The 26806-nt window shown below is 48.4% G+C and overlaps 11 protein-coding genes across 11 annotated transcripts; 4 read left to right on the forward strand and 7 right to left on the reverse strand.

Moving 5' to 3' along the window:
- Nucleotides 1-130: 130 nt before the first annotated feature.
- A1O9_01954 (uncharacterized protein) lies at nucleotides 131-1570 on the reverse strand (the record flags this gene model as incomplete). Its single annotated transcript, XM_013407530.1, has 1 exon — nucleotides 131-1570. One exon carries the CDS (start codon nucleotides 1568-1570, stop codon nucleotides 131-133), a length of 1440 nt encoding a protein of 479 aa, XP_013262984.1.
- Nucleotides 1571-2355: 785 nt separating this feature from the next.
- A1O9_01955 (transcription initiation protein SPT3) lies at nucleotides 2356-4116 on the reverse strand (the record flags this gene model as incomplete). The annotated part of the gene is made up of 3 exons (XM_013407531.1): nucleotides 2356-3003; nucleotides 3089-3289; nucleotides 3373-4116. 3 exons carry the CDS (start codon nucleotides 4114-4116, stop codon nucleotides 2356-2358), a joined length of 1593 nt encoding a protein of 530 aa, XP_013262985.1.
- A 792-nt stretch (nucleotides 4117-4908) lies between these two features.
- Nucleotides 4909-5886, forward strand: A1O9_01956 (diphthine synthase; the record flags this gene model as incomplete). Its single annotated transcript, XM_013407532.1, has 3 exons — nucleotides 4909-5043; nucleotides 5114-5238; nucleotides 5295-5886. The coding sequence occupies 3 exons, from the start codon at nucleotides 4909-4911 to the stop codon at nucleotides 5884-5886; spliced, it is 852 nt and encodes a 283-aa protein (XP_013262986.1).
- A 1052-nt stretch (nucleotides 5887-6938) lies between these two features.
- Nucleotides 6939-7595, forward strand: A1O9_01957 (uncharacterized protein; the record flags this gene model as incomplete). The annotated part of the gene is made up of 1 exon (XM_013407533.1): nucleotides 6939-7595. One exon carries the CDS (start codon nucleotides 6939-6941, stop codon nucleotides 7593-7595), a length of 657 nt encoding a protein of 218 aa, XP_013262987.1.
- Nucleotides 7596-8093: 498 nt separating this feature from the next.
- A1O9_01958 (ribonuclease T1) lies at nucleotides 8094-8638 on the reverse strand (the record flags this gene model as incomplete). The annotated part of the gene is made up of 2 exons (XM_013407534.1): nucleotides 8094-8585; nucleotides 8624-8638. 2 exons carry the CDS (start codon nucleotides 8636-8638, stop codon nucleotides 8094-8096), a joined length of 507 nt encoding a protein of 168 aa, XP_013262988.1.
- A 903-nt stretch (nucleotides 8639-9541) lies between these two features.
- A1O9_01959 (uncharacterized protein) lies at nucleotides 9542-10609 on the reverse strand (the record flags this gene model as incomplete). The annotated part of the gene is made up of 2 exons (XM_013407535.1): nucleotides 9542-10397; nucleotides 10446-10609. The coding sequence occupies 2 exons, from the start codon at nucleotides 10607-10609 to the stop codon at nucleotides 9542-9544; spliced, it is 1020 nt and encodes a 339-aa protein (XP_013262989.1).
- A 1887-nt stretch (nucleotides 10610-12496) lies between these two features.
- On the reverse strand, nucleotides 12497-15234 carry A1O9_01960 (uncharacterized protein; the record flags this gene model as incomplete). Its single annotated transcript, XM_013407536.1, has 2 exons — nucleotides 12497-14644; nucleotides 14704-15234. 2 exons carry the CDS (start codon nucleotides 15232-15234, stop codon nucleotides 12497-12499), a joined length of 2679 nt encoding a protein of 892 aa, XP_013262990.1.
- A 1345-nt stretch (nucleotides 15235-16579) lies between these two features.
- Nucleotides 16580-16999, forward strand: A1O9_01961 (uncharacterized protein; the record flags this gene model as incomplete). Its single annotated transcript, XM_013407537.1, has 1 exon — nucleotides 16580-16999. The coding sequence occupies one exon, from the start codon at nucleotides 16580-16582 to the stop codon at nucleotides 16997-16999; it is 420 nt and encodes a 139-aa protein (XP_013262991.1).
- Nucleotides 17000-18151: 1152 nt separating this feature from the next.
- A1O9_01962 (uncharacterized protein) lies at nucleotides 18152-20225 on the reverse strand (the record flags this gene model as incomplete). Its single annotated transcript, XM_013407538.1, has 3 exons — nucleotides 18152-18500; nucleotides 18822-20052; nucleotides 20132-20225. 3 exons carry the CDS (start codon nucleotides 20223-20225, stop codon nucleotides 18152-18154), a joined length of 1674 nt encoding a protein of 557 aa, XP_013262992.1.
- Nucleotides 20226-22129: 1904 nt separating this feature from the next.
- On the forward strand, nucleotides 22130-23020 carry A1O9_01963 (uncharacterized protein; the record flags this gene model as incomplete). The annotated part of the gene is made up of 1 exon (XM_013407539.1): nucleotides 22130-23020. One exon carries the CDS (start codon nucleotides 22130-22132, stop codon nucleotides 23018-23020), a length of 891 nt encoding a protein of 296 aa, XP_013262993.1.
- Nucleotides 23021-25353: 2333 nt separating this feature from the next.
- Nucleotides 25354-26390, reverse strand: A1O9_01965 (uncharacterized protein; the record flags this gene model as incomplete). Its single annotated transcript, XM_013407540.1, has 2 exons — nucleotides 25354-25711; nucleotides 25768-26390. The coding sequence occupies 2 exons, from the start codon at nucleotides 26388-26390 to the stop codon at nucleotides 25354-25356; spliced, it is 981 nt and encodes a 326-aa protein (XP_013262994.1).
- Nucleotides 26391-26806: the final 416 nt, after the last annotated feature.

Genomic DNA, 26806 nt, shown 5'->3' on the forward strand with positions numbered 1-26806 from the left:
GGCTTCGTCGGCTCAATGAACATTGTTAAATCCACGGGACTTTCAATCTAATTAGGATGATGGGTAGTTTTCGACATTGTTGTGCTTTCGAGCTTTATCATATTCGTTTACAGCTTGATCCACATGTCTCTCACCGGTTGACTGTTGTGGTATGTGTGGACTGAGCAGCTCCCTCTTCAATGACTGAGTCGGCATTGTTCTGGATTTTCTGGTCCAAACCATCAACGACATGTTTCCACCCTACAGGCACACCGTCATCTGTAAATTGTGCCCACTCAAACCAGCCACAGCCTTCACCTCCATCTGGTTTATTCCCAACTTGGCACATCCACATGTACCGACCTCGATTAGTCTTCTGTTTTTGTACACATTTCAATACGCATGGAACTCCACATTTGCACTTTGGTGTGTATTTGGGACGGAATTCCTCCCGGTACCATCGGTAAGTAATGTTGATACGTTTGTTGTCTGTAAGTGGGTGTGGAGTAATTGCTTGAGCTGGGGCAATGCTATGTTTCCACTCCTCTTGCATTTCAGCATGCATGACGAGCAAGGAGTTGTGGGGAAGATGGATTGCAATTTGGCCAGATACATCAGCCGCAGATGGATTTGTTTTAAGACTTGTTTTGGACTTGGTGCTGTCCTTAGCAGATTCCTCGTCCTTTGGAACGATCTTTCGCACACGGAATTCCCGAGCCACACCCAAACTCAAACTTCCAATTATTGCTCGTGGGCCGAGATAAGAAAGCTGATCTGAATGGTATCCTACATGTTGGGCTCCGCCATCATAGCAATTGACGAAGGCAGCATTTGGCTGCCATGTTGCGGGAGTCTGATATTTCAATTTTTGACCGTCAGGATAGTAATCACGAATACGAGTGGCAACTTCTTGGTTAACAGCATCCCTTACAATATCACTGACCTGTCGCATGACTGGCAAGATTTGGCGAACATCCATGAGGTCGTTGCCATTGTAATAGTACTCACTCTTTTGACGCTGGAGCTCCTCGAGATTGTCCACATAGAAGCAGGCAGTGTGTGGGGATTTGACAACATTGTCAAATAGTTTGAACGTGATGCTCTCGTAGCTTGGGACCTCGACCATCAGCTCTTCAATTAAAGCATTTGCGAGCTTCGTAGGGAGGAAGTTATGGATGATGGAGCACGGGGTATGATCTGCAATGTCTCTTGGGGTATATAGGTGGACTGTTTTCCCCTTTTTGGTGAGCTGTTGTGTATGTGATTTTGAAGGACTCTTATTTCCCGTTGTAAATGGGAGTGCGCTCTGAATACCCGGAATTGTCTGCCGTCGCTTCGCGATGTGCGGTGTATTATCCCCTGCAGCCGACAAAACAGCAATTGCATTGTCCACAGAACCGTCACAACTCAATAGAAGCTCAAGCAGGTCGGCTTGTGTTTTCCCAGGGTGAAGTGAGGAGAGAATGGCCAGTTTAACATCAGTCGATTCGTCCTCATCCTCCTTGTCTTGATTTATAGAATATGCTCTCTCGATCAAAGGTGGTGGGGAGTGGGTTGGGCGGGGTCGTTTTCGAGACAAAAGCGCGTCCATCGAGATATGACAAAAAAGACAGTGGAGTGAGTAGTCTTCGGCTTGGAGCCATGGTATGTTCAGAGGGCTACCAATTGACCAAGTAATGATCTTATTAGTTGTGTTGCTGTAGACATTGATTGCGTGACCAGGAACCGTAGATACGCAGACATATTCTTGCCACTTAGAAAAAGATTTTCATTTCGTCTTTATGAAGACAGAAAAAGAGAACCGAGCTTACATGTCTTTTTAAAGAAACGACCGGGAAAGCGAGCAAAATAGCCGCATCTTTACAAATGCCGAGGAAAAGAAAGAGAGGGAGAACCGTGTCTTTTGAAAAAGGCACAAAAAAGCCATCTCCTCAACCCGTGACGTCCTTGTCGGCACCAGCACCACCAGGAGAAGCAGGGGGAGGGCGGCCGCCGTCGCCATCCTTCTTGCCCTTTAAACTGAATACAATGTTATGAAGACGAGAAGAAAAGAGAGAACGCATCAAATGTTATTAAAAAAAGAGTGCGTGTTTCTTCAGCGGCCACAACTCCATTGGGCTAAGGATTCGCAAATGTCTCTACGCCTAGCATTCAAGGGAGGACTTCCGCTCAGGGAACCCTCTAGCTGTAAGCTAGCTAAGTATAAACGCTCATTCCACGCCTTGTAGTGCCTCTTCGACCCATTTGAGATGACACCGCTCAGATGGTAACTACTCGTTTCAAGGTGCCTGGGGATACCCCGCCGAAGCTCCCTTCTCTCCAGAAACATCCCGTAAAATAGACATTGCTACAACTCCAGCGTCAAGATGCAAGATGTCAAATCAACCTCAACGGTGTCCTCATTCCAGCATAGCCAGGGCGCATGAACTTGTACTTAGGAGGAGTGACCTGCAGACGACGAAAGCCCTCACGAACATGCTTTGGCTCGACGGGGGTGCGCCCTTCCTCTGGCATTTCGAAAAGACTGCAACCCTCACGCTTGCGCTTCTTGGATGCCTCCAGATCACTCCTACCAGTAGCGCCGGCGCCACCACCTGAGGCTTTCTTATTCGCCAGGTCCTCCGCGGCCTTGACTTTGAGAGCCTCCTCGGTGAGGGTCTGTACGATCTCGAAGGTCAGGAACCCCAGGATATCGACCACGTCGTCATTCGGCTTGCTGTCGATGATGGTGCCAAAGCCTGCCCACTCACGGAACCGCTTGCCTTTGCGGAATGTGAAACTCGCTTGACGGCAGTCCGACCAGTACACATATTCCTCCCGTGTCATATCCTTGGTGCGTTCGTCTGCCGACGCAAGACGGGCCAGTGTTGCCTCGTTTTGTTCCTCTTCTTCCTCGTCTTCTTCATCATCGCGCTCGGGCACTTGCTCTGCGTAGAATGACTGCACTTCCCAGGGGAGCACAAGTTTGGCTTTCTTCGTGCCCGTTGCTTTCTGTGGCGCCGATGGATTCACTCCGCCCGACGCCTGGAGTTTTGGGGAAACCATGTTAGATTTGCAGACTGAAAAATTTGAGAGGCTACCGTGGTCCGGCAGCGAGAGGATGATTTACCTCTTCGAAGTCACCAACGTCACCAGCATCGCCGCCTCCTTTGTCATCAGAGTCCTTAACATTCTTACGCACGTCCTTCCACGAGAGGAAAGTCTTGAGGCGGGATACTTTTGCTCGGTCATGGCGGATCTGGAAGATCAAGTCGACAATGGAAATCGATCTGGAGCCACGACGATTAGCGAGGATGGTAGCCTGCTGAAGCTGGAAGTTTGCAGAGTTAGAACAGAACTATCAAGCCTTTCGAGAGAGTTTGGGGAGTGTTTTAGAGGAGAGAATGAGCATACCATTTCTAGAACTTGCTCCCGTACAATCTCTTCAATCATCCATGTCGTCTCGGGGCTTGGTTCTGCAGTCTCGCCACTGACAAACATCATCTGTGCAATCCAGTAAATTAGTCTCTGCTTGAAGTCCTCCATCGTTTCACTGTCATCATCTTCCATGGAGCTGGCCTCCGAAAAGGACCATTCCGACTTCGCTTCTGGGCTCGTGGTAAGGTCTTCAGCACCGAGAGTGAATCGTCTCATTGATGCGCCTGTAGATTTGTCGTTGTCCGATGCGGTAGAGAGCGCAGGGTCATTGTTGGTACTATCTCCGTCTAACGCCATGGATTCACTTTCATTTTTGCCTCCATTGAAACTTGCGAACCCTCTCAATTCATTGATCCAGTCTCCCAAAGAAGTAGCATTCGATCCTCGGGCAACGTCGTCGTCATGTTCTACACTCTCATCATTCTCAATCTCCTGACCCAAGTTGATGTGATCACGCGAATCTCCGGGTGCTGAGATCTGACTAGGCGTGTTCGTAGTGGCTGCACCATGAGAGTGAGGAGTGGTGGAAATGTCAGATAAATCTATAGCTTGCTGATGTTTCAGATCAATTGAAGGCGAGATGTGATTGTCACAGACGCGATCTTGATATGTCAAGCCTGTAGCATTTCTCTTTGTCTGCGTCTCAAAGGTATCTTCGTTCAAGATAGCATTGATAAGCCATGCCTTGCCATCGTTGGAAATGCCAATCAAAGGATCCATGCTGGCTGCGGCGCTGCGCTGGGTGGAGTCTTGGGTGGATCTTGCGCAAACGCGAGGCGCGGCGAAAATTGAAAGGTTCAGTAGAGTCGAAGGATTGTCTGGATTGATGGTCTTCTTCAACGATGAGGCTGTCTTCACTATCCCAGCTCTCGCCAAGACGCATTTCAGGGCAGTCGCCTGCCACTCATGGCAATAGACTCGATACCACATGATACTGACAGTCCAATACATAACCATTTCAATAATAGCGGGCTGCTGCTGGTGGATCTCCAGTGTCCGGCTGCTCCTCCACAGGTGTCGTTCTCAGATATGGCCATTTCTTTCAATAAACCATCACAGTTCCATTGCATGTTGAAGATGACGACAGACACCGCGGTGGAAGTAAAGGGTAGATCGCTTACCTGCTGGATCTCCTGCCGATACTTTGCAGGTCGCTCCGCCATCTTGTCCCCGAGGTCCGCAATACACCTCCACTCTCAAACACGCCTTGTACGCAGATCAAAATGCAAGAAGAAATGAAAGCCTTGTTCTACATTTCACGCGGTCGGCTTCCTTTGATGGAATGATTGCAGACATGTGATAAGATTGATCATCAGAAAGGAGGCGACCGCGCAAAAGAACATTGTGCATTCCCGCATGTCACGTGCCAAGATGCCTGGCGATATTTACGTCATTCTCGTCATTTGAACCCCGCGCTCCAATTCCAATCACTTTCTTTAAGAACAGGGAACAGCAACTGCCTTCTGGTTCAGGCAAGACTTAGACTCGTCACTGGTGTGAGAACCCTTCACAATGTTGTACCTGATCGGTCTAGGCCTTGCCGATGAGACAGACATCACAGTCAAAGGCCTGGAGGTGGTGAAGCGTGCCGAAAGAGTCTATCTAGAGGCCTACACCAGCATCCTCCATGTTGGAAAGGACAAATTGGTAAGAACACCTATCTTGCGCATCCATGCATGCCCAGTCGTCACTGACTTTCTCTAACCAGCCATCATAGGAGGCGTTCTATGGTCGGCCTGTCATAGTCGCGGATCGGGAAATGGTTGAATCTTCCAGTGACGAGATTCTTGCAGGAGCACACGAATCTGATATCGCATTTCTTGTCGTTGGAGATCCTTTCGGGTATGTTATCTGGCCGTGGGACCAATACAACTATATGTGCTGATTAGAGCTTGCAGGGCCACTACACATACTGATTTGGTGCTTCGCGCACAAGAACTGTCCATCCCAACCAAATCGATACCGAATGCTTCAATCCTAAATGCAGTTGGAGCTACAGGCCTTCAATTGTACAACTTCGGCCAAACGGTATCTATAGTTTTCTTTACTGACAACTGGAAACCCGCGAGCTTCTACGATCGAATTCGTGAAAATGCCTCCATTGGCCTGCATACACTCCTCCTACTCGACATCAAAGTGAAAGAGCAGTCTCTAGAAAATATGGCCCGTGGCAGGAAGATCTACGAACCGCCGCGATACATGACCGTCGCCTGCTGTGCACAACAGCTCCTCGAGATAGAGGCAGAAAAGGGGGAAGGCATCTGCAGCGAAGATAGCCTAGCCATTGGGTGCGCAAGGGTTGGTGCAGATGATCAAACATTTGTTTGCGGAACACTGAAAGAACTGTGTGACGTTGATGTCGGCCCACCCCTCCACAGTGTGGTGCTTATTGGGAAAAGGGCACATGAGCTTGAGAGAGACTACATCAGACCATTTGCGATCAACCAGGACGCCTTCGACAAAAGCTGGAAAAAGTATCAGGGCGAGTGATACTGTGATGGGCGGGCACCCAAGAGACAATGGTGTCCAGATCCCGTGCCGACAATGGTTCGACTTCAATTGAGCCGATGAAGGGTCTGTTCAGTTTGCAAGAGGACATCGACACCACTATCCTAAGTTCCCAATAAGAACAAGACCTTGTCCAGCTGCACCTCCACACATACATCAGATGCAGGATGTTGCGAGCCCCTGCCAACTACAAGATTATGCTCAATTTGAGAATTTGACCACCGTGCAGGATTTCTCCTTTATGTTTTTGCTGAAGGCATCAATTCGTTGACTGCTTTGTAGGGTTGCATCTCATGCCCGAAGGGATGGATCGGACTGGAACGAGTATGCATACATAGCTAGACAGGTCTTATCGCTCCGGAGACAACCCTATAACATGTGAAAGTGATATACCAAAATTCCTGAGCAGGCGATGCCATGTATGGTCGTCTGTCTGGCGTGCTTGGGTCCATGATATTGCGTGACACAAATCCAGAAGGGGGGATAGTTTGTCCATTTCGGCCCAGGAGGCCCGCTATCGAAGATTGCATCTTATCTATGATCAGCATGTCACCTACATTCAAGTTCTTTGTAGAGAGGAGTCCGCTTTAACCTCTACTATCTTGCTTGATAAGTAGGTGCATAGCAGGTTGCTCCATTCCTTCCCCCCCTTCGGCGAATGATTCATACACTAAGACTTAAAAGATACGCATGACTCATGATTAGTTATTTGGGCCCCACGTTAAATGACGCACTTGCCACAGGCAGAACATGTGAAGAGTCACAGCCGGAGAGGTTAGTTCGAGAATTAAATACACAGCAACAAATCGGAGCAACAGACGCGGACTCACCAACGCAGCGATCTCGCTTGTCTGATCAAATATCGACCTCCCAGAAGTTGCATGCCTGTCCACAGTCACTTCTTTTCACCAGTCCAGTACATTCGTATTTTCGTCATTGTCCATCTCACCACCTTCCTCACGGTCAGTACATATCTGCAACACCGCAACCCCCAAGTCTACCACCCTCGCCACCACCCTGCCACTGTCCACACGATGGCACCGAAGAAAGAAAACACTAAGAAAGTAGCGGGCAACGCGCGTAAAGCCGAGGCGGCAGCACAGAAACAGGCGGCGAGCGACGCCAAGCACGCTTTAGAGGAGGATGAGGAATGGGGCAAGGGTGCAAAGAACAATAAGAAGAAGGAAAACGCTGCCGCCAAGGCAGCTGAGCAGGCGGCAAAAAAGGCTGAACGAGACGCCCTGTTGGCAGAAGAGGAGAGGAATCAGCGGAGTGCGCCTAAAGGAGCAGGGAAGAAGACAGCGGAGAAGAAGAGCCGTGGGACACTGGATCTCGGCCAGCTGGACGGTGAGCCTTCCAAGGCGATCAATGCCTCCGGGATTGACAATGCACTTGATGCGTTGACTCTGACCGGATCGGCGAATGATCTAAAACTCGATCGCCACCCAGAGCGAAGGTTCAAGGCCGCATACAAAGTTTTCGAGGACCGTAGACTACCTGAGATCGAACTCGAATACCCCGGCTTGAGGAAAAACCAGAGGATCGAAATCGTCAAGAAGGAATTCGAGAAAAGCGAGGACAACCCCTTCAACCAAGCTGGAAATGTGCGGTATGATGCGTCCAGGGAAGATCTGGATGCTGAAAGAAAAAGAGTCAGGGATGGTGTCGAGCAGCGGCTTACTAAGAAATGAGAGATTCAACTCTACGTCTCTCTCTAAACAGAGAAGCATCAATGATGTAGCTCTGCCCCTTTCATGGAAGCCTACATATTCGGGAATCTGTTCATGGGGCCCTGTGAGTGGTCTTGAGTCAACCAGCACGAAACCTGGCATCCCTATCGTCGCGATCAGCACAAGTTCCAACCATTACATAACAACGTGACGGCGCCTCGAAATGGGTATATACAACACTCAAAAGGACAACTCAGAAGGAACCCAACTCCACTCCCAAGGGAAATTACGCAATGCATTTTACAAGCGGGCCTTTTGAAAGCGCCTACTAGGGATAGATACGACTATAATGATAGACGGAAATACATGAGCCATTCTGCACATATCAAGTTTGACTGCGCTGTTCAGATACTGTTTCATCTACAGGGCTCATAAAAGCCGGCTTGTATCTAGTGTCTTCGGGGAGGTTCTCACACATCTAGCCAGTGCTCACAATGATCTTGACGTCAACTAATTGGTTCAAGCACACTCAACAAACCCATTCCCCGACGCGCCTGTATGGGTAATAACGCCCGCGAGGGCCCCCTGCTCATTGAAGATGACTCGATCGGCGCCAGGACTGCCGCCATCATACTCCTGGAAGTCACTGAGGATAGGGAACTCCTGGTAGGGGCCAGGGACAGACAACTCAAAGTCTTCGTCGTTGCGGAACGCGTGCGGGTACTTGCCCGACCCCTCGGTCTCGCCCGCTTGGAAGAGCTCGAAGCCCTCGGCCACAGCGGCGGCCACGGTGCGTTGGAAGTAGCAGACGCTGCCGCAAGTCGACGCGCAGGTCTGCGTTTGGCGCTCGATGAGCAGTGACGTTTCGGGTGAGGCTGATCTTGGCTGATATACGGATGGGTACAGTGATGGTGATGGAAAGCCTTCGCGGAGAATGAATGGTGGGAGACACAGTGCTGGTGTGCTCAGGGCGAAGAGCGTGGCTAGAGCCTGGAGGGGCTTCATCAGAATCTAGCTGTCCGTTATGGTATCATTTTTGGGGGGCATACCTGGAGGAGATGCATGGTTGCCTGTAGTTGAGATACAAGGAAGCGGAAGTCAAGTGAGGTTCAAGCAACACGGAGAGTGTAACGGCTGCGAGTTGAGCGGACGCGACGCCAGCACCGATTGTTTGTATGGAGACGAGGCTGCCCGGCAGTGTGTATCGTAGAAGCCGCCGAAAGGCAATAAGCGAAGGCTTGCGGGAAACCTTTAAATACCCATTGTCGATATTTGAATCCATCAAAGTTATGAGACCACTTCCTCGTAAACTTGACTTGCAGGATAAAATCAAGGACTCCATCTGCAGACCTCTCAGATCCATCACATCCATCGTGTCCTACCTTGGAGAGATCAAGGCGACCACAAAGAGATGGACCCTGGTGACAGTCAGGTACCCGTTGGCGTGCATGTTGGGAACGCTGTGAATGGATGATATTGGTCCACGCTGTCCCCAGACTGGCGGTTGCGGGCGAAGGATGTCGATCAAGCTATCCCAGAGCTCGACATTCTCCGAGCCTCGGCCTAGAAATCAAGTTTGGATTGTGCGTTGCGAGAACCTATCAGCGATGAGAAGGAGAGCACGAATAGAAGAATGGAAGTTAGAAAGCCAAAAGACTCAACGACTGTTTCGGTGGTGCGCGTATCCACATCCCATCAGGAAGCTCGTATGGGTTCTGATTGGAGGCTGAGGTCCGCATGTAATATCAACCAGGGGCCATCTCCGGGCATGAAACATGGAATATGGGGCGGCTTGGACGGGTCGGATCAGCCTTGTTGCATTAATTTCATAACCAACTATCTCATATGGAGCACCCTGTACCTCGTACTCAATGTGGCATTCATTCATCTGGTGGTGTATTCTCTGGTACAGACGCCATGCTATCCAACGCTGTGTGTGGCCCAAAATCCATTTCCAAGACGAACAACTATGGATGCATGAAGGATCGAACATCCCATACACAAAGTCGTTCATCCCACCCACAACTGGCAGCCCACCCTTCACTTCCAAATAAACACCAGTCAACACCTGTCGCAAACTCAGTATGACGACCCATGCTACCCAATTCTCGGGCTTGCTGTTGGCCGTCACCTCCGTCTGTCCACACTCGACATGTCATGTCATAACTGGCACTTAACAGTAGGTCTGGAAGGTGTGGACTCCATGCAACTTTCCGTACGGCATATCCGTGACCTTGTAACAGTTGAAGTGGGCCCTTGGGTTGTCGAATATCAAATGTTCGAATGATCCTATCAACTCCTCCCGTCGCCACCACGGTGCCCCGGTATTTGTTCCAGTCATGACAAAGTGCTTCGGCGGGTGGAAAGGTGGGTTGAGGTTTCCCCAGACCGACGGAAATTGGAGGTGAGTGAATCGGAATTTGAAGGGTAAGATGGTTACTGGCGCTGGCTGGTGTTCGCAAATCCCACACCCGGAGGTGACTGTCTGAACATACTGCGCTCAGCATGCCGTCGGTATGAGGATTCCACTGTACTGAATATGTACAAGAGTGCGTTGGTAATGTCAACAGACTCTGCTGTCGCTCAGGGTTCCATATCTTGACAGATCCATCCCACGATGAAGATGCGAAAGTTGCTTTCGAAGTCAGGTTCCAACTACAAGAGAATGCCTCTCTTGAATGCTCTTGAAATGTTGCTATGGGAAAGTCGGGGGCTAATGAGGTGTCGTAGAGACGGAGAGATCCGTCCCCAGAGGAAGTCAATACGTGGAACGAATGCGCTTCAGAGTGAGTGACATCGTAAAGCGCATCCTGGGTTGGATAGCTGACTGGTCAGCATGTGCCGTGTCTGAATGATGATATAGAGCAATACCTCTTCAACGGCTGGATACCATGGGGAGTCAATTCCAGTATATAGAGCCGTCCATTTCCTACCAGACCATAATTTGCTGAGGCAGCGACAGCTATTCGGTTGTCGAAGAAGGGAGAGTATTTCACAGCATAGCCTTGGAAGCCCTGGGTGCGGTATTCTAGCATGACGGAGAATTAGAAGACTGGACGATCAGGGTGCTGTCAATCATCATGCAGCGGTTTCTGAATGGTCTGACAAAGAATTATTGACGCGAAGACATCCCCGCCGTGGCTATGACTGCTGCAGAACTTGGGCACCCTCAATAATTGATTGATAGAATAAGGTGGCGGCGCTGGATGAGTCCGGCTCTTAAAATTCAAGCCGAGGTTTCTCCCCGCGTACCTTCCTCATGTCCTGCAGGAAGCAACGTCGCTGCCTGGACGGCTCGTCAAAAATCTAGCTCCATTATGGCTAAAAAAGTTGCCGCTTTATAGTGGTCTGCAATTGTGAGAAGAATCAACGACAGGTCAACGACAGGATTGACACGGTGGTACACCGATACCAAGCTTACCTAGTGCTGCACTCAGCTAAATCAATGTTGCATCCGAAAACAGCACTCACAGCTTTCCTTCCCATGCCTCAATGATGATTTTACCTCGTACGACAGATGAGGCTGTGCATCTACATGCGAAGTGTGTGTCCCGGAGCCTTGAAAGAGAGCCAGTGGCACTATCTCCTGATGAAGGCTCAGACCTATTGGAAGCTGCACGGCCAACATACGAAGATTTTCTTGAGGATGACGAGAAGCGATAACACCGTCACAAGGGGTCATGAGTAGGTTAGTATTTTACCGACTTCGCCTGCTCTTTTGCACGACCATAAGCAGAAGAATGCTGGTATTTGGTGAATGAAATTGTCTACCCATATTGTGTACAGCAGGCGCATCCATGCGCGACTTCATCTCCTTGTCGACTCTGCCCCCTTCCATCGTCAGACATACCGTATTCTGACCCTCTCACTCCGAATACCATCCAGGCTCCCCCATTTCACCTTTTCCAGTCTGATAACCAAATCGAAGTGTCACCACTCTGCTGCCAGCGGGAAATTCGAACTGGTGCGGCTGACAAAACTTCCTGTAGTCAATCACGCAAGAGGCGAAGTATCTGCTATTCTAGAACACAGAGTACTAGTGTGTATAAGTGTTATACCTTCAACCCAGAGTGCAACGATCTCACCCTGTTGTTTGAGGTCACGCTTAGGTTAGCCCCTAGTGAATGCTCTTGATCATCCACGTAGACGGGGACCCATTTGTCGCTTCCTGAAACTGCCCTGAAAGAAACGAGGATGGGATCTTTAGTGGGAAAGTTTTCGGCTCTGAATGAGTCTGTCCCATTCGCAGAATCGGAAGATGGATCAGAGAATGAGTATTTGTTCCAGCGAATCTTCTCGCCGAGCTTTATAGGGATGGTGTCTGCTCTAGCTCCTTCTGGAGAGGACATTCTACAAACGTGCATTCCGGCACGACCCTTGCAAGCTACGGACACGCCTTATTCGTTCGTCCAGGAATACCGGTCTTCGCACAGCCACTCGCCCCTTGTGCCTCGGAATGAGGCCCGCTTAAACATAGTTGTGAAGCTGCCATTGACTACGAAGCCCGCAATAGTGAGTCAAGAAAACTTGAATAATTCGAGCATGCACACACACCTTGTTGTGCTATGAAGGGTAGCAGGTGGTTGTCTGCGCAAAGAAGCTCTCATCAATCTTAGCAATCAGTGTAAAATCTAACATCTTGCGAGCTAGAGACCTAACACAGCGAAGTAGATTTTATTGTTAAAAGCAAATAAAGGGGTTCGGACAAGCAGCTAAGTATTTGTACAACAACTCAATGCATTTGACCTTGGCTCATTAACGAGTAAACAGCTGTAAAAAACAGTCCTAGTCAAAAAAAAAATCGCGACCGGAGAGTCGAACCCCGAGCTTGTCGGATTTTAGAGATATTATTGTCTCACCCTCTGATGCGTTCGATATACCCGTGTCTAGACTTCCTAGGAGGTACTTGTTGAGCTCGATCCTTAGAGAACAGCTTGCACCGTCGCTTTTTTCCCAACCTCCCAATCGGCCAAAAACCGAACCTTGACATTTCTACCTCGAAGGCCCCTTACTTTCACTTTCATTTCCTCTCCAGGGAGCAGATCAAACATGTTGTCAGTCCACAACGGCTCTGGCTCATCTTCGCTTTCTGTTCCATCATACATTGGCTCCATCCAGCATCCTTTGATAGGTTGGTTTGCGACAACCGTAACCTCGTCGTCAAAATCTATGCCCTGATCATCAATACTGTTGGAAATCCTCAGCGGCTCAACAGAGACAGTGACCTTGGTATCTGCAGGCCACAGCAGATATCGAAATGGCTCTGGCCAGTCGACGAATCTAGCTAGGGTTTTTCCACTCACAGGATCGACAAGGGTCACTTGAAGGATGATAAGGCTCCCTTCTGTCCACGAGGCATGTGGCTTCAATTGCAGTAGTTCGGTGTTGTACCCAGCCGACAATGTCACATCGGATTCAACGTTATCCAGCTTAGCAGCCTTGCCAACGTAGAAGTCATATGCTTTTAGCTGCATTTTGCACCTGATCTCCTCTCGCGTGTTGTTGTGGGCGAACACAGCAAAACTAGGGATGTAGGAGCGGCTAGGTTTGTTCTCATCAATCCAACGTGAACCAGGTGTCCGTTCGCTGCCAACACTGATAGGAGCGAAATTTCTTCGAATTGAATAGAAAGCCGGCTTAGGACGAAGGTAGTAGTCGATATATGCCCAACTGGTCGAGGGGTAGATATCATTGAGCTGCCAGATTAAGGCACCTGCGCAGTATTCTCTACCTTTCCCGCCAAATTTTCGCTTCCAGTCCCTTAATGCGTAACTATTTGCTTCACTTTGTAGGAGGTGGGAACAGTAGACAAAGTTCTCAAACTTCATATCGTAGCGGAAGTTCTCCGATAGATAGCGAGCAATCCGCGTCTTTGATCCATTGTCCTTGTTATGACAGTCCATAATTCTAGATTGAGGGAAGCGATCCTTCGCTTCAGGAGCGAATGCAAGCACCGTGCGTTGGATAGGATACCCATGCATACCGAACTCAGATACGAAGCGTCCGGACAGGTCCTTGTAGTTCTGATAAGGTTTATCAGCATGCCACACAGCCCATTGGTGAATATCACCAAATGTTGAATCAAAGGAATTTTCCCCCTCCCCCCAGGGTGATGAAGGCCAGTATTGAGTGTTTGGACTAAACTTCTCGCAGATTTCTGGAAGAAGTTGTAGGTAGATTTTACGCTGAGGAAACTTTGTGTCTTCAAAAGGTCCTTTGATATCTGTATAGTCGTATTCCACCTTGAGCCAGTCTGCAATCAAGAAGTCCTCGTTATCACCGGCCCAAATAGCTAGAGACGCTCGGTTGCGAAGACGAATAGTTTGAGCTTCTGCCTCGAGCTTGATATTGTCCAGAAAGGCTTGATGGATTGGGTAATCACCGCATGCGAAAGCAAAGTCGTGCCACACAAGGATGCCTAGCTCATCGCATGCGTCGAAGAAGTCATCGGTCTCATAAATACCGCCTCCCCAAACTCGTACCATATTAGCATGGTTGTACTTGGCCAATTTCATCCAGCTGTAGTATCGCTCTCGGGAAATGTTTGGGATAAACACATCAGCAGGAATCCAGTTGGCTCCCTGGGCGAAGATATCGTGCCCATTGATATTAAACATGAAGGTCTTGCCAGGAGCATCCTCAAGAGCTCTTTGGATTACCCTAATCGTTCGCACGCCAAAACGAGTAGTGTGGTTATCAAGTGTACTTCCCGAGTTATCTTCCAGAGACACCACGACACTGTATAAATGTTGAGCTCCTAGACCATTTGTCCACCAAAGCTTTGGATTCGGGATTGAGAGTTCAGCAAGCCCTCTCTGTACTTCGTCTAGAGGGACGATGACATTTCTATGCACCTCCTGCTGATCCTGATCGAGGACAGTGACTTTTGCTGTCATAGCTGAAGACCCAGCGGCCTGTATGTCAATGGAGAGATCGGCGTTCGAATGGTTAGAGGTAAGGTTGGATACAACATAGACGTTATCAACTCTTGCGTCGTAAATATCAAGATAGATTGGCATCCACGGACCGGCAGTCATCATAATCGGACCCCAATCCCATCCCCAATGACACTGTTATTCAATTTTTAATAATTCCAAACTTCGCGAAAGAAAAAGAGTCTGGTACTCACCTGGGCCTTACGAATATGATTTCTTCTCTTATCACGCACTAAACTAATCCTCTCGCCAAATTGTTTTTCAAGCGCAGTTCCAACTTTTAAAGGGCTTTCAAACACGACAGCAAGCGTATTATGCTGACCCGCCGGTTTAAGGTAGAGTTTAATGTCTCTCCGATATGGAACAAACATATTATCGCTTTTGAGAATCTCCTCGTCATTCAAAGTAACTGTTGCGAAAGTATCGAGACCCTCAAATACCAAGTCCGTGAAGGTTGCTTTCTCAACACCCTCTGGTGTCTGGAAGGAGCAGGAGTACTCCCAATCCGCTTCGCTGACCCATTGGATGTGCCGCTCATTTTCTCCCACACTTGGGTTGGGAACCACTCCTTGCGCAAGAAGTTCCATTTGGATAACTGACGGAAAGGTTGTGGTGGGACTCCAATTCTTCAAAGTCGGTACTGCGTCTGCATTCGCATTGCCATTGGAATTTGAGAGTCTCCATCTCCATCCAGTGGCCAACTTTTCTCGTCTTTTGATGGGCATATTGAAAGGAGATCACAAACTAAACTGTGTGAGCAAAATCCATAGAAGAGAATGGACCACCTACATGTATGAATAGCAACTGTGTAATTCGCAATTCTGGAAATACCACGATGATTTAATCACATTGACTGCATAATCTTATAATCATTCTCTCCATCGACCTAGGCCTAGGACGGTAATAAAAGTTCTCAACGTTTGAGGTGAAGACTTTAGTCTGGTGGTCTCATTCGTTGAGTTGGTGGAGAAATGTGCGTTGTTTCATTTTCGCAAGCATGTTGCGGGTGCCGATCTATGGCAACTCTAGCAACCGAGAGGACCGAGGTGGCCGAAAAGTACCGCTAACTTTATCTTTGAGTCGAAACGACATATCAGTAGAGCTTCGTAGAAATTCAAGGTGGTTAAGTGGTGGGTGGAGGGCGGAAGTACATATTTCCGCCATTCACAACTACTCAGAGCCTCGCCGGCGATATGGAGTACATATCTGGCTGCAGGCGAGGGTCCACCGTACCGCATGATCATGAATAACCTAGGCCCTTTTAAGAATGCCACAACTTTGAGAAGTGAAATACAATTTTGACACCCATCTATTTTAGTGGAGTGCTGCCTGGAGATTTGTATTTCCACGGTTTCCGCCACTAACCCACTAAAGCTGCACCAAACAACTCCGGTTAGATACTATATTCCTGTCAGGTATTGGCCAAAGGTCAATGCGCATATACTCCGTGCCCCACATCCCTATGCGGAGTCTTAGTCACTGGCTTCCTGTCCCACCAGCACACCAGGTATCGTGCAGGTGCTCCGTATGACATGAGATTTAGAAATAAGAAATGCCTCGCAACCCCCTTTCAATCTTGTAACAAAGGAGTTTTCTCTTTTTCTCAGTGTTAGGGATCCTTAGTTTCTGAATAATCCCAGATTCCTAATTAGGTCTCCTAACAATACCGAGCCATTCCTACATCTTCTTTAGGCGGCCATCGAAAAGTACAATTGACTAGATACCTAGAATGTGGAGTACGCTCCTTCCAATAATGAAGCAGAAGTCGACCATAGCAACCATGTTAATATATCCGATCGAATTACCATCTGGGAGATTTTAAGATAGAATCCATACGCTGTCGGATGGTGTTGCTACGCACTATTCGCGTATATCATGTATGTGTATGATGCAATGGCAGGTGCTATCGTCCTTTCAATCAACCAGTTTCGCGAGGACTATGGCTAGCTGTACAATGGACAGGATATAATTTCTGCAAGGTGGCAATTCATCTTTGTAGCTGGACCTCTTGTGGGTGTAATTTTCGGAGCGACAGCCACGCCGACTATTACAAAACGCTATAGGCACAGAATGTGTATTGGCGCGGCATACATACTCACCATTACGGGTGTCTTCCTTCAATATTATTCCCCTGGAGATCTCCCCATGCTGTTGGGAGGCAAGATATTGACTGGAATTCCCCTGGGTATCTTTGTCATGGTTGCACCAGTCTACTGCTCCGAAGTAGCACCAGCACGATTGCGTGGACCCATGATCGCTGCTGCGAACTGGAGTCAAGTAATTGGCAAACTTATTGGCTATGGTGTGATGCGAGAGACACGAGCTGTCGACAGCAATATGTCCTATCGCATCATGTTCGCAGTGCATTGGGGTTTCGCAGTGGTTGGTCTGGTTGTTCTTCGCTTTCTGCCTGAGTCTCCATACATGATGCTTACTCAATCCAATATTTCGGCGGCTAAAAGAGCATTTCTAGACTCTGCGCAGGCATAGATTTCAATGACAAGGTACATGAGATCGAGGTTGCGCTCATGCAGAACCGTGTACAGCAACCGAAAACGGCCAGTTTCAAAACTTGTTTCAACAAGCAGAACAGACTTCGAACATTCATCGCAGTGTCTGTATTCTTCTTTCAGGTCAATTCAGGACTAACTTGGATAAGTACTTGGGATATATGTCTTATTTCTTGTTTTGGGCGACATGAATTACGGGACTGCATTTGACGTGTCGGTCGGCATTGCTGGACTAATGACTTTAGGCAATATGGTTGGATGGATATTGATTGAGAAACTTGGTCGAAGAGGGACCATCTTCTACGGTATATATCGCGATAAGTCTCCCACTATGGAGCCTGGGCTAATATCGTGATTTATGAATGGTGACTATGACACTTTGCCTCTTACTTATTGCAGTCCTTACTCTCTTCACCGATAAAGGCAGTACGATCATTTTCACGCAATCGGCGTTTATGGGTGTCTGGGGTTTTGCACACCAAACTTCTATCTGCGCAGCAGGGTATGTTATAGTCGCCGAAACGGCCACATCATCCCTCCGTAGCCCTACTCAAGCCCTGGCCATCTTGACACTAGCGGTTTTTGGTAGTGTGTGGGCTTTTGCGTTGCCGTACATGGTCAACCCCGACGTGGTGAACATAGGAGGTCGCGTTGCTTTCATGTTTTTCGGTATGGACATCCTCCCCTGTATCGTTATCTTCTTTTATTATCCAGAGACAAAGGTTAGTCGTTTCTGCCTCGCGTCATATATAAGGTGATAAGGGCTGACGCTATGTGACCAGGGCCGTTCATTTGAAGAGATCGATTTGCCGTTCGAACGTGGTGTCAAGCCGAAACATTTTGCAAAGACAAGGCTGAGCTAAGCGGCCAAAACTGTACGTGTACACTCAAAACAGGGTTGGGATCCATGACAGCCGTTTAGTCGTAATCTGCATCTATGGACATTGGACAGCAACGTACCGTTCTGGAAAGAGGGATATGGGCTATTTCAAAAGTGATGAAATGGTGATCAATAGTCATTCATCACATTAGCAAGCTGGAGAAATATGAGAGAGAAATGAGGGGCGGCGAGCAAAAAATAACACTGGTAGCCTCTGTCGTATCAATTAATTACAGGTTACGATATCCTTATTCAGAAATCCGGCAGCGGATAATAATTGGCTGCACTCTCGTCACCAAATCCAAAATCATGGTCAAACCAATCTGCTGGCAGAGTCGGTGTAGTCATGTTTGATTGGAACATGCACATTAAATTTTCCATTTCCAACCCGGTACTTTCAATTGATTCCGAGCCTTCTTCTCCGTACGCGTCATCTTCTCCTTCTTGGTTAGGAACCAGGATAACTTTGTACAGTACCTCGACAACTTCGCCATAACGATCTACTGGTCTCTTGTAAGGGGTCATATCCTTGAAAGTGTGAATTGCTCTTTCGAGGCTCTGTACCCACTCGTCGACCTCTGCTTGGCTGAAACAATCCATCCTTTTCGCGATAAGTAGTGAGAGTAATAAGACCAAGCACGCTTGAAATAGATGAAACGATGTATGCCATACTGAGACCCTGGTATGAGGGGAGAGAGAGGTAATCTCATGGACAATAATAGTAGCCGTCTCGAGGCAAAGTGAGACAACTTTCCAATCCTCATTTCTGAAAGTATAGGGTGCCTCGTTGTCCGTTAAATGCAACAAATGTGGCCGGGAGATACAGAGGAGCGTAGCTAGAAAGAAGAACCTCCTTATTTCTCGACTGTAATGAAGTTCTTTTGGGCATAACCGCCCTGGCTGAAATTGCAGAGGTTGCGACCTGTTCCATATTTGGAGCCCATCCTCGAAAGATAAGACCTCCGAAGCGGTTAGTGGAGATAGTTGAGCCATTCGGTCTTGCAGCTTGTTCAAAATCATGCAAAATTCGGCCTTACTTCGGATTGACATCCGGTAACAGTCTTCGAGTGTCAGGTCATTATTGTGGGTCTCCCTTGCGGCTGCAGTCTGAGTGCAAGCATGAGCATGCTTCGGAAGCTGAGGCAAAGGTAGTAAGAAGGCGTCGCATTTGATAAATTTTGGTCGATCTAACAGCATTCCTTGCCAGGAGTCGGCGGACACCAGACTCCACCATATTCGACTCCTGACCTCGGCTCGAGACTCTGACCCAGGGATTGTCTTTTTTGGTGTTTCCCTGTGAATGCCCATTAATATAGCCATTCGGAATGCTGTCCCCAAAATCAAGTATGCGGTATTTGGTGAATTAATATAGTGTAGGTAAACTCCTCCAAGAAGAATTAGAGCTTGGAGCATTTCGAGGCTCCCTGAGGTCAAAGTCTGGTAATTGATGGCCTCACGCGCACGAGTGTAGTAGAAGAAATGGAACTCATCGTCTCCCGTCGCAATAGAACCCAGAGCATATACCACATTTGACAAGGCTTTCCAGGCATCATCTGTTCGTTCTTGACTTGAGAGAGTGGTTCGGAATAGAGCTTCATCAAGGATCGGCATTATTGCGTGAAAATGCCCAAAATATCCATCAACAATGGCCTGCTGAGTAGATAGTGAGGATGGTAATAGCGAATTCTCGCCATAGGCAGCTTGTTGAGAGCCATTCGTCGGGTCCGGCTTTGGTGGGGTCGGGTTATGCTTCTGTGAAAATGACCTGCTTAAGGTGAAGAACCTCTTTTTTGCTTTCGGACATAGTGTGAACAGAGCGCATAGTACAGCAGCGTTTGAAAAGTTTCCCGGACGTATAGTTGATTTCTCGAGGGTGAGACCATTTATGGCATCTCCAACAAGCGGTTCGGAATCCTTCCCGTCTGGAATTACGTTCCACTCATGATCCGCCTGTTCAAGCTCTCCAAAACTTGGGGCCGCTGATATGTTCTCATTGGCTATATCACTGTCCAGAGGTGGTGACGTGGACGTTTCATCTCTCTCGTCACTGATAAGGCTGACAATGTGTCTCCTAGATAATCCTGGCACCTTGCTGAAATCGATCGCTGGTAAAAGCTGCCTCAGCAACGCATTTCGGGAATCCACCGCCTCCACTAGTCGGCCGATGGTTCTAAATAAAGGGCAGTCAGACTCTTCCGCAATCAAAGCTCGTATCAACAACGGGATGCTTACGTCCAAGACGGATTTGTTCGCCTATATCGCTTCCGGTAGCCACATCTGTCCTGCACGGAATAACTTTGGCAGCCTTTGCACGGCAAGGACCCATCGCAGCGAATCTTTCTTCTAGTACATTCGAAACAAGCACGGTTAATTGTACGCGGTTCAGGTTTAAGTTTTGCCTTACGTCGATCAAGAAGTTGGGAAGAGTGAGACATGGACGGAGATGCTCTTCGGCAGCCTAGTAATTAAGCAAATGTGCACGAACGCCTTGTTCTTGATATATATTGATCTTTTCCTAGGCAAGCTGATGAAAGTAGCGAGATAAAGTATCCCAGTAGGATGAGTCACAGGGTTGAGATAAGACGTGCTAGGAGGTGAGCCAAAAGGTTAATTGGTGTTCTTGCTGATACATAGAATGCAGTGTAGAACCGAGGTTTTGCAGGTTCAACCCCATCTTTGGGTTGCCGGCCACGTGGCCGGTGGCACAGCCGCTCACAGGTTTTGCTTAAACGCTCGATGTACAGCTCTCACCATCCCAATCGGAAGTTCAGGGCTAAAATAAAGTCATATATAATGTATAGACGAACAACATGGATTGAAGGAACCTAAGATGTTTATTCCATAGGGTAATTAACAGCTATTCGGCAACCAGCCGGCCCGACAGATCATATGGAGTAGAAGAAAAGCCTCCGCCTGCGGGTTAATGCTGCATTCAACTACTTCAGATACCTCTGAAAATACTTTCCCCCGAGTCCAGTAGTCATGGGCAGTGTCGTTGCCGAAGAAAAGACTCTGCTCCTACAATCTCGCTGACAATGATTTGACTATCAATGGCTTTGTCTCTCAGGAAGGATCTGTTGCAAACTTCCCAAACATTCAATATGCCAGAATCTCCGCTTTATTCTGCGTAGGGTTGAGGCTAATGACCCAAGAAGCCGAGCCGGACGAATCATCTCATAGACGGCCTGCTTTGATGTCGCGGAAGATGGCGTTCGCATATTTTCCACCGAGCATGAGGCGATATTAACACCACACACATCTGGATCCTTCTCAGCCGCATTGAGATACACTGTATAAGGCAAGGTGTCGCAGATCTGGACCAACGACATCTAGCTCGCGAACATGGTCACCAGCTCTTTGCTAATTGTTGTACCAGGAAGCGTCGACAAGATCTACAAACGTTGCCGCCTGCGTAGCCTCGGTTCCCACCTTAGCATTTCGAACCAAGCTGAGAGCATTTGGTCATAATGCGGGGCGTATCGAGGGGTCAAGTTGCCAAGCCTTCCCCAGATTCTATTAACCAGGCTTTCTCTGTGGGACGAGCGGCAGCCCCGTCCGATGTGGCCCCGATATTCCATTCGCCTCGCTTGGCAGGAATAATGCACCTTGATATCTCTATCCCTCATGAGGATCTCCAATATTATGACGGGCTCATTGGCTTGAACTACCGAGGCGCTCTTAGAGCCATGATACGACGTACACTTTGATGGTCCCTAACCAAGAGCGGTCTGCAAACGAGGTGAAGCTCCCCGCAGACAAGATGGCTACGATCCGAACTCCGAGCTCGTCTGGGGCTCATGTTAGGTGTATATAAGTATGCTTGATGCCAACTGCTTGCTCGCCTCAATCTGTCTTTATTGGTGGAGCCAGAAGTGGACGATCAAGGTCACATCAATCATGAAGGTTTTCAGGTCAGCACTGTATCCCCTCTGTGGTATCCTCGCTTGCAGTTGCGGGGTGCAAGCAAGGAATGGGCCTACTGGGCTCAGCACACCGAAGATTGATACGCATTCGCACATATACCCGGATTGGTATCGACAAGCGGTGATAGATGCAGGTTGGGTACCAGGCGTAAGTGGCCCCCGAGGATCGTTCGTGGTATCAAGCTAAAGCCTATCAAAAGCCAGATGGCAATGCTGGTCCACCGGTAGGTTTCGAGGTTTTAACATTTCGATCGATGTCTCGTTGACTGAGTGATAGGCCTGGAATGTGTCGTACCATCTTGACTTCATGGCGGCCAACAACATTGAGAAGAGCTATGTGAGCTGTTCTAGCCCAGGGACGAACCTTTATCCAAACGACACGGCAACCAACATCCAGATAACGCGGGAGTTCAACAACTACACATCTGACCTGAAGCAACAGTATCCTGATAAATTTGGCTTCTTCGCCTCGCTACCATTGCCAGATATCGACGCAGCTCTCCTCGAGATCGATCGAGCTTTGGACGAATTGAACGCCGACGGATTCGTGCTATTATCGAATCACTGGGGTCTTTATCATGGAGACCCAAAGCTTGCCCCGGTATACGAGAAACTAAATGAGCGGAACTCGGTGATTTTCATCCACCCGACCATTCCGTGCCCAAAGAACGCCCCGGGAGAGATTACAGGGACCCCTCGACTGGACTACGTTGCACCATTAATGTGGGCATATCAAGCGCCAGTGATAGAATTTTTCTTCGACGCTGCTCGCACAGTGTCCGATCTAATCCTAACGGGTACGGTTCAGGACTATGCGAACGTCAAATGGATAATCCCACACTGTGGTGGCGTTCTGCCCGCGGTATTTGAGCGATTCTTGCGAACTTCATCTCTGCTGGGCCCCAAAGTCGGCTCTGACCGTCCTGCAGTACCATACACCCTCGCGAATGCCACGGCATTGCTTGAGAAGCAGTTCTGGTTCGACCTCGCGGGTTTCAGTATGTCAAGTCAGATCTGGAGTATGAGTCGATTTTGGGGCGCCAACAAGTTCTTGTACGGAAGTGATTTCGCGTTCACCGCGGCAGCCGGCGCCATTGGCTTGACAGGTGCAATGAATGAGACGCTCCCTCAGTTGTACAACGATACCGAGATCGGCTGGATCTTCAAGGGCAATGCCGTTAGCTTGCTGGGCGGCTAAGCTCCTTACCATGGAAGTCCTAGAGCCGTGGAGGGAAGGGACACGGTGAGATGGGTAATATGACAGACGTTCGCACACAACAAGACCTTTCTAATAAGTTCGCTGAGCACTGTGTCCTTATCGAAAGGGTATTTGTGAGCAGATTCCGTCATACTCAGGACCAGCTATACCATCAAGCACTCATCACGCGGTGATCCTATTATTATATAGATATGGCCAGCGCCTTCTCAAGGCTAGGATAGTGCAGCTTCCTTTACATCTGTAGTTTCAGCACAGAACCTCCATGGCATCTGATCTTTTTCTTTAACTCTTTCCCATGGTGAGCACTCTCGGTCTATTTCCTACAGTCTTGCCTAGAAGAGATTAAAAACCCTGATATCTGTCTGACAATATCTCAGTCTTTTGATAGACCGTTAGAATGGCATTGTCATTTCAAGATGCCGCCGTTCTACAAAGCCTTAATTATGCAGAATAATTGGTTATACTTTTGCTTCCTTCTCCGTAGCTAAATATCCACCACCACTCCCAAATAGCTTTTAATAGTTATATATTATAATTATCAGAATTGCTTCAACAATCAATACCCCATTCGAACTGGTGTATCGGTAACATATAACGCTCTCAATACCGATTAATTATGACTCATAATTAGTTCATATGGTATTAGATATCCGTTAGGCGCGGGGTTCGACTCCCCGGTTCGGAATTTTTGACCATATCGACCCTTTTTAACAGCCATTTTTTGCACAATTATCAGCTTCAGTGCGTTGACGCCAAGGGCGGATAGCCACCCTAAGAAAATACTCCCCACCAAGTGACCCGTGAGTCGAGGAATTCAACAAGCCTATTGCCAAAATCTGCGCAAACAGACTCTAGCAGACCCGTTTTCCAAGCACCAGAGACATGAAAATAATTCCTGCACCTCGTTGCCGAAGTTATACATTTCATAAATAATACCTTGCACGCATTTCATTAGGCATTACGGAGTGTGTATGATCTGCCCAGCACAAGTACGCTTAAGGATCGACCTTCCCAAAATTGACACCAAATTGAGATTAGATTATCATGCCACACCTCATTTTTATGGGCGGTAGACGATGGCAAGGATGGAGCTTCCGATAGCCTTGTAGCACTGCACGTTATCGGCTTGGTAGCTATCTTTATTGCGATGAATGGAAGTGCAAGACCCGCAGGTTTTCAAACACGCCCTGTGCTCCAGACTCGCCCCCACCCTCCCGGACAAAATTATGAGAACTACAAACAGCATCGTTGCGGTGGTGTTTATCATTCTCATCTGGGAGTTCTTAGTGCGGCATGAGAGATGACAATATAGTTTTGGTGTGTATCCCTACTCCGACAATCCGGACACTGGCAGAGCACTCCAACGCAACCAATTTTTGACAGCAGCTGAGCATGGTCTTTTGAACTTCGCGGCAGAAATAACAGTGGAGGGTTGGGAGCATATCAACCAACAGCTGTCCCGAGCCCGAGCAGTGCGTTCTGCCAGAGGGGCTTCCTTTGTCAAACCCGTCAGAGATGCAATACCCGCAGGATCCACCAAAAGAACATGAAAAGGCAAGCATCGTTGGTCCAAGCACAAATATTGGAGAACCGCAGTGGCTAATTGAATGAAATGAACTCGTACTCAATACCAAACGATGCGATCATACTGGAAGTCTTTGAGTATTGTACAGCAGGTGGTGCTGGGTTCGAAGGAAGTGCTGAGCTCTTCAGGGCTGACTTCTACTAGATTTCCAGGCCCTTACTCCCATATATGGACCCGACATACCTGTTGACGGTCACCAGGATCCACTGTTGAGCGTGGTTTTCCCAATGGTATTGCAGGCGGAGCTGCTTTTCCCAGAATAACGTTATTCCGGAGATTAAGTGCTCGCCTTAGCCGTGATTCGGCTCGGATTCGAGTCCTTGAATATCTCAGGATTCGAATCTCAGATTCAAGTCCGAGCCGAATCTGGCTTGGTGGTGATTCGGACCCTGCTAATGCTGGGTCATTCCTGCAGTCCCTTCCGCTCCCGCTGGGAACTCTCTAGAGCATGATATGATCTTGATGAATCGAATGGGAAACTTGATCCGGAATGTGCAAGCAGCATTATCTTCAAGTAAGCAGGAAGGAAAAGAATTCCCAAAAAGGTTTCAGAGTTATTGATTGGCTAGTTATTTAATTTATGTATGAAATTACATGCAGCCAGATATCTTCATTCATGTCATGCTTTCAGCATAAGGCATCAAGGACGTGGAATTTCACCCTGGACGTGCATTGGGAGCTCGCCGTTCGAATCACGGATTACATCTTCGAAACTGTTCATACCAAGTTAGCAAGACGAGCCAATGGAAAGGATGGGTAGCACCCACGCAGATTGAAACATGATGTAAACCATCTCGTCATTGTAGACTTTCCGGGTGTACTCAGCCTCCTCGTGACCAATCTTGATTGTCTTCGTTCCACGACCGGCGCAAGCCGCGTCAGCCATTAGCTGGGCTTGAATACATCGATCCATCGCACCAAATAGGAAGACTGCGCCGTCGACCGTCTTAGCCACTGTCAGGTGGCCATGGTTCTGGAGAATCACGCCTTTAGTGTTCCCAAGAGCTTCAGCTATGTGTTTGCCCTCATCAGGGTTGAAGGCGATGCCACCAAAACCAGCGTATATCCCGTGATCGTTGTAGAATCTGTATATCCATCAGAATATTCTTCCACAAGAAGGGCCCGCGAGGGATATAGTCACCTGCAAGCATCTTGGCTGATTGGCTCAAGTTGACAACCAAGGGACGAAAATGCTTTGCTTGGCACCGAATGGCAGTGGACAGCCGCGATAACATCAGGCCTAGCTTCATGAACTGCGGAGTGGATGATATATCCAGCTGGATTGATGGAATGCATGTTTCCGCCCTCTTTAACCTCTCCATCCTTACTCACAAGTACAAGATCTTCAGGCTTCATGTGACTAAAGGACTTCCCGTGAGGATTGATCCAGAAATGATCGGTCATTATTGGATCCCTGACTGTGACATGACCACCGGCGCCTTCGTTATTGTAACCCTGACAGCCCAGCCATCTCAGAGCAGCAGCATGGTGGAGTTTCCGATGTGCTCTTTCAGCATCCAGACTTGCGAATGTCGGGATCCGTATTCTAAACACATCTTTCGCGTCTGGTCCGCCAACTTTCTGATACGCACCGTAGGTAAACTCTGTTGGTGGTGGCTTGCTTTCTCTGAAACTGTCAGAGATGATTGCCGCGGGCGCCTTATTTGACGTAGCAATAAGTCTTCTCTGGTGTGTCTGGACCGATGAGAGTCGAGGTGGCTTGAGTTTCTGGGCTACAACCCTCAGGAATGGTGAAGTGGCCATCATGATGCACTCGTTCTGTCATCAAATCGAAAGTATCCCACTTCCAGAAGATGCACCTAGGCTCTGTAGTGAGCGCAAAGATACTAAGATTCGGTTTGTGTATAGAACTCTCAACCCAAGAGACTTGGATTGTAGGTAATCCCTAAGTAGGGTAGATTCTGGATAGAGCGGCAATCGAGGCTGATCCCGGCAATGTTGGAGTGCTTGTTGAGGGGATGAGAGGAGACTTCGATATATCTTCTCAGCATGGCTACTACTCCAACGATCGGCATCAGGAGGCATGGAGGCATAATATCCATTGCTAGTGGTTGAGAATCGCACCTGCAAGGGGGGGGGGGGGGGGGTAACGTGGTGAGGGGTCAATTACAACTCACCAAAAGAAATGATGATATGCCATAAGATCCTACTCTTGCCTA

The sequence above is a fragment of the Exophiala aquamarina genome, assembly GCF_000709125.1.
Source record: "Exophiala aquamarina CBS 119918 chromosome Unknown aczIA-supercont1.2, whole genome shotgun sequence".
Lineage (NCBI taxonomy): Eukaryota > Fungi > Ascomycota > Eurotiomycetes > Chaetothyriales > Herpotrichiellaceae > Exophiala > Exophiala aquamarina.